Source organism: Notolabrus celidotus, chromosome 16, assembly GCF_009762535.1.
Source record: "Notolabrus celidotus isolate fNotCel1 chromosome 16, fNotCel1.pri, whole genome shotgun sequence".
Classification (NCBI taxonomy): Eukaryota; Metazoa; Chordata; class Actinopteri; order Labriformes; family Labridae; genus Notolabrus; species Notolabrus celidotus.
The window spans coordinates 854,395-860,394 of record NC_048287.1 but is presented as its reverse complement, the minus strand read 5'-3'; the positions used below and the strand labels follow the sequence as shown (position 1 = coordinate 860,394).

The following is a 6,000-nucleotide window of genomic DNA, read 5'->3' as shown; positions in this document are numbered from 1 at the left end:
CAAATAAAGTTATGATTAAAGTCAAATATTAGCTCTTTGTACTTCCTGTAAACTTGGACACAAACGTCTGTTCTCTAACTTCTCTCTGACACTGGGTCATTTAAGATCAGTTTAGAAAACACAGGCGCTTTCACTTCACTTTGTTCTAGCATCATAGACTAGTGATAGTTCCCATACGATCCCTGAGGATGACACAGCTCACTGTTCCTTATGAAATAAATGAAGACCCATTGGAGTGGTTGTTTACAGTTTTATTTTAATTGTTGTTTGCTGGATGTCAGATAAAAGCAGAAAGAGAGGAGCATTGAAGTCAGAAACAGCGTGCAGCTCTGGGGTCCCCATCCAAAACTGGACAAGAGAGCTCTCTGAGGTTATGCAGGGCAAACCCCATCGTCATCAATGCTACATAACACTGTCAGTATAATAAACACTCACAATGATGACCCCTGTCATTCTGCCACAGTGAGCCGTTTAACACATTCATGACATAAGAGTTATTCTGAGGTAAGCTAGAGTTGGCTAGTGTTGTTCTGAGCAAATAAACATCTATGTACTTTATATCTCTAGTGTTGTGACTGTGTCATGTCCTGTTCCTGGAAGCAGCTCATCTCTACCTTGGCATAGCTTTGGCATTAGGAGGTAACATGATAGCACCCTGTTGGATGCCATTTGAGAACAAACATTTGAGAACAGAGTCTTTGTCCATTTCATGAACATGTCGGCCTTTGGCCAGTAAATACCAGGGGACTAAGGAATGCAGAGTTTAAGTCAGCTATCTATATTTCAAGTTTGACAAAGAACAGTTTATACTTGGTAATGTAAATGAAGCACCCAGGAACATGTATATGCTCTGGGTTATGTACATGTCTAATGCAGGTACAGTCTGTAACTCCCCCTTTTTTCTTAAAGTGAGATCCACTTTGAAGTGCAGCGTTGCAGTCATATAAACGTACATGAGCATAAGCTTTAGCTTATTCCAATAGAAGAGAAGGTGCTTGCTTCATGTCTGCCAACACGTTTTTGATCACATTGGTTTTAGCGTTCTTTCAAACGTTGAAACAAACAAACAAAATGATTATGTATCTCTTCTAGCTTCACTGGCTGAGATGAGGATTAAGACAGACTTTGAACTGGATGGACTACAAAAAAGACTTGACAGCAGCAATCAGTATAACAAATAACAAAGGCAAAGAGATTATGTGAGATATTGTCCTAGGCTTGTTTTGCTAATATAAAAAGGTATAAATAACACATCCTGTTTTGGTTAAACACAGTTTAGAGGATAAGGATCAAAATGAAGGAAACGCAGGATGTCAACAGAACTCTTCCGTGTCTTTATCCACCGTTTTTTGGATTACCTGAGATTCCAGTTGTCCCTCAGGGCTCTACCAATTTGATAGCACAGCATTCTTCGATTGATCGACTGATTGAATCAAACAACTGATTGAGGTTAGAGTCTCACCAACGAGATGGAGTCAAAGCATTCAAGCAAGCAGAGGGGATTCATATGAGCATATCCCAGATCCTTGGTACCATACTCTACCCACACACCCAAACACACCTGACCTGCAGGCTCGGCACATTCACGGTTCATCCAAAAAGCTCTCCGGGAAAAGGCTAAAAGAAGGCGTGTAGCAAAAAAGGAAAAGGCTTAGCTTAAAATGGGTGAGGTATCCTTTATATTATTCTCCCCCTAAGAAATATAGGCTTTATAGCATCTTAGAATGCACTATATATTGATTTATATATACTGTATATTGCTGTTAATATGAGCAGGATTACTGTTGATAAATACAGTTGCCTCCTCCCATCAGAGGCACCTCAACAAGCATTAGCACCCTCCTCCCTTTGATTCTGGGTGCTCTGGGCACCTCAGGCCCTCCCCTGGGTGAAGGAGGAGACACTTACTTTTCTATTTCATCTGATTAATTTCAATTACGATGATTCACACTCCTCCAGCTTTGGTCACTCTTCATCCACAGTCTCCCTTTTTGAATCCTCCTCTTTGTGATCCATGACCTGAGAGGCTGGGCTCAGAGGGGCTGCAACCTCTGAAGCAACCAGTGGGGAGGGGTCCTGCTGGTCCACTATCTTCAGGGAAGAGGCCTCTTCCTAGAGGATGGAGGTAGAAGTAAAATAATTCAATACTACCCACTGCACCTTTAAACCTTTAAATACTACACACTGTACCTTTAAATACTGCACACTGCATGTGTAGTATTTAAAGGTACAGTGTGTAGTATTTAAAGTGTTCTTGCAGGTAACTGGTCATGGGGCTGAAGAGTTGACTTACCTGCTCTGGAAATCGATGACTGACCTGGTCAGCAAACTCTTGCATCTCTCCCTCCTCCCCGTTAGAGTGGCAGCTTGGACTTGGCACCTCAATTCCATGGCTTTCCAAAATGGCAGCTTCTGTTTGTGTAAGATAAATAAGTGAACACAAGGTGAAGTAAAAGCCTCTGCCTGTGAGTCCACACAGTGGGCCTCATTTATCAATCTTGCGTTGAAACCAGTGCAGATTTGGGTGCAGATATCAGCGTACGACAACGTTCACGTGTCATTAATGAAGCGTGTGTCTTTGGGTGAATCACGGCTGATCAAGTGTTGATAAATGTGGCGGCTGAAAACAATCGTCATTTAAATATCACGCCCCTAATTATTCACAGCTGGGATCGCCAACATAGTTTCGACATGGAGGGTCGCTCTACAGCAAAACAACAGGAAACTTCTCTGATCTGGAGATCGACACCATAGCAACGGAGGTAGAGACATAAATGTGGCTGCCTGAAAAGAGGCATTAAAGCTAGGGTTTGCAGTCTCGGAAAACTAGCATGAATTTGAATGTAGCATTTCCTCATGACTCCGTCTAACCCCTCCCCTCCTCCCTCAGAATTCCTCCAAAACGCCCCCCCTCCCCCCCGCTCACATGCACGAGCGCCGCTGACTTGCGACCATATGATGGTGACTGATTCAAAACTGGTCCTCAGCAAAACATTCTCATAGTGAAAGTTAAAAACACAAACAAACATGGCTGCTGTTAGTACTCACAACTATCATGCTAGCATTATCCAGTTGTACTGGTGACACGATATCAGGAGAAAAGTTATAACACATATATAACACTGTAACAGCTCTACTGTCTGTTAAACGTGTTCAGTGTAGATGCTCTTAATTCCTACAGTGTTGACAGTCAGTGAAGGCATCAGGAGAGGTGTAGAGTGTGTGAGCTGGAGAGAGGAGAGACAAGAGGAGAAGTTCTTCATTCATTCAAACATTGATTGTTGTTTTGTTGGTTGGCGTGATCACGGCCGACAGTGACCGGTTATTAAAGATCAACGTGTTCACAAATCAGCTCTTCATCACTACAGCGTCTGGACGGACGCTACAACATCTACATTTTCTGTAGGACTTACTGAACGTCATTAACTCTTTTGCTTGTCAGAGTCCCCGTGGTGAGAGCTTTTAGACTCTGATCCAGACTACAGTCCTGAGCAAAGCACCTCATCGGGTCAGAGGGGACAGGCCCGAGGTCCAGCGAGAGGGGCAGCCAGTAGAGTCAGAGGAAGCAGAGGCAGGAGACGGGGACGAGGAGTACACGCCGGGGAAATGTACGTGTAGGAGGCGGGCAGAACGGCAGGACGGGATTTGATCTTCATTTAACCAACCCATCTCTTTTATAATCAAGCCCATAACGCTTCAGTGCTTTGCCCTTACTGAGCCAGCGCACGTCGTTGTGGAGTCAGAGGTCATCATTAGAAGCTTCAGATTCCTGCACAAATCTTCAGAAGAAACGGTGCTGTGTGCTTGAATTCACCCTGATGAAGTTTCTAATTTCCATTGTTCTGTCCATAACCTCTCTAAGATTGCCTCTTCATTTTGCGCACAGAAAGCTTTAATGAGAGTGCCATTTTCTAATCTCTAAATATATCAAGAAGGCCTTTCTCCTGCCGGTGTTCTCCACAACCTACCACACTGCATCTGACGGTGATGGACAGCTTGACAGCTTCACAAATATGAAAAAATATATATGAAACCCTCACAGGGTTGGCCGAAAAAAATGTGGCCCTTGGACAAATGTAGTTGATGACCCCTGCTGTATATGTAAGGGGGGAGTCTGCGCCTGTGACCGATGCAGATGATGGCAAACATTCAATATCATAGAACGCACACTGGTTAATGTACCAAATGTTTTCAACTGTGGTCATTTTGTAACACGGAGCCTGGGCAGTAAATCGCCTGTGCGCAATTACGCACGAGGCAAACCGGAGTGTTATATGAATTATCAATAACTCAGGGGGTGCCCACAGGTTTTGATCTCATGTGAATGTTCTTAGTTCACATACAGTGGGGCAAAAAAGTATTTAGTCAGCCACTGATTTTGCAAGTTCTCCTACTTAGAAAGATGAGAGAGGTCTGTAATTTTCATCAGAGGTACACTTCATCTATGAGAGACAAAATGAGAAAAAAAATCCAGGAAATCACATTGTAGGATTTTTAAATAATTTATTTGTAAATAATGGTGGAAAATAAGTATTTGATCACCCACAAACAAGCAAGATTTCTGTCTCTCACAGACCTGTAACTTCTTCTTTAAGAAGCTCTTCTGTCCTCCACTCGTTACCTGTATTAATGACACCTGTTTGAACTGGTTATCTGTATAAAAGACACCTGTCCACAGCCTCAAACAGTCAGACTCCAGACTCAACCATGGCCAAGACCAAAGAGCTGTCCAAGGACACCAGGAAGAAAATTGTGGACCTGCATCAGGCTGGGAAGAGTGAATCTACAATAGGCAAGCAGGTTGGTGTGAATAAATCAACTGTGGGAGCAATTGTGAGAAAATGGAAGACATACAAGACCATTAATAATCTCCCTCGATCTGGGGCCCCACGCAAGATCTCATCCCGTGGGGTCAAAATGATCATGAGAACGGTGAGCAAAAATCCCAGAACTACACGGAGGGACCTGATGAATGACCTGCAGAGAGCTGGGACCAAAGTAACAAAGACTACCATCAGTAACACACTACGCCGAGAGGGACTCAAATCCTGCAGCGCCAGGCGTGTCCCCCTGCTTAAGCCAGTACATGGCCAGGCCCGTCTGAAGTTTGCCAGAGAGCATATGGATGATCCAGAAGAGGATTGGGAGAATATCATGTGCTCATTTGAAACCAAAATACAACTTTTTGGTAAAAACTCAACTCGTGGTGTTTGGAGGAAGAAGAATGCTGAGTTGCATCCCAAGAACACCATACCTACTGTGAAGCATGGGGATGGAAACCTCATGCTTTGGGGCTGTTTTTCTGCAAAGGGGACAGGACGACTGATCCGTGTTAAGGGAGGAATGAACGGGGCCATGTATCGTGAGATTTTAAGCCAAAACCTCCTTCCATCAGTGAGAGCATTGAAGATGGAACGTGTCTGGGTCTTCCAGCATGACAATGATCCCAAACACACCGCTCGGGCAACGAAGGAGTGGCTCTGTAAAAAGCATTTCAAGGTCCTGGAGTGGCCTAGCCAGTCTCCAGACCTCAACCCCATAGAAAATTTGTGGAGGGAGTTGAAAGTCTGTGTTGCCCAGCGACAGCCCCAAAACATCACTGCTCTAGAGGAGATCTGCATGGAGGAATGGACCAAAATACCAGCTACAGTGTGTGCAAACCTGGTGAAGACTTACAGGAAACGTTTGACCTCTGTCATTGACAACAAAGGTTATGTTACAAAGTATTGAGTTGAACTTTTGTTATTGACCAAATACTTATTTTCCACCATCATTTACAAATCAATTCTTTAAAAATCCTACAATGTGATTTCCTGGATTTTTTTCTCATTTTGTCTCTCATAGTTGAGGTGTACCTCTGATGAAAATTACAGACCTCTCTCATCTTTCTAAGTAGGAGAACTTGCAAAATCAGTGGCTGAATAAATACTTTTTTGCCCCACTGTATGTACAGCCGCACGCATACACACACACACACACACACACACACACACACACACA

At 43.6% G+C, this 6,000-nt stretch overlaps 1 protein-coding gene across 5 annotated transcripts in view; it reads right to left on the bottom strand.

Moving 5' to 3' along the window:
• Positions 1-230: 230 nt before the first annotated feature.
• The window catches only part of zgc:91944 (uncharacterized protein LOC436941 homolog), a 37,152-nt gene continuing 31,382 nt past the window's right edge, over positions 231-6,000 (bottom strand). For 4 of the 5 annotated variants that reach the window (XM_034705204.1, XM_034705205.1, XM_034705203.1 and 1 more), the window contains 2 exons: positions 2,294-2,412; positions 231-2,112 (listed from right to left, as the gene is read on the bottom strand). In XM_034705204.1, the coding sequence (XP_034561095.1) occupies positions 1,966-2,112; positions 2,294-2,412 (266 nt within the window). In that variant the 3' untranslated portion in view covers positions 231-1,965. The remainder of the gene's footprint in view (positions 2,113-2,293; positions 2,413-6,000) is intronic. The other variant, XR_004634355.1, reaches the window with a different exon arrangement.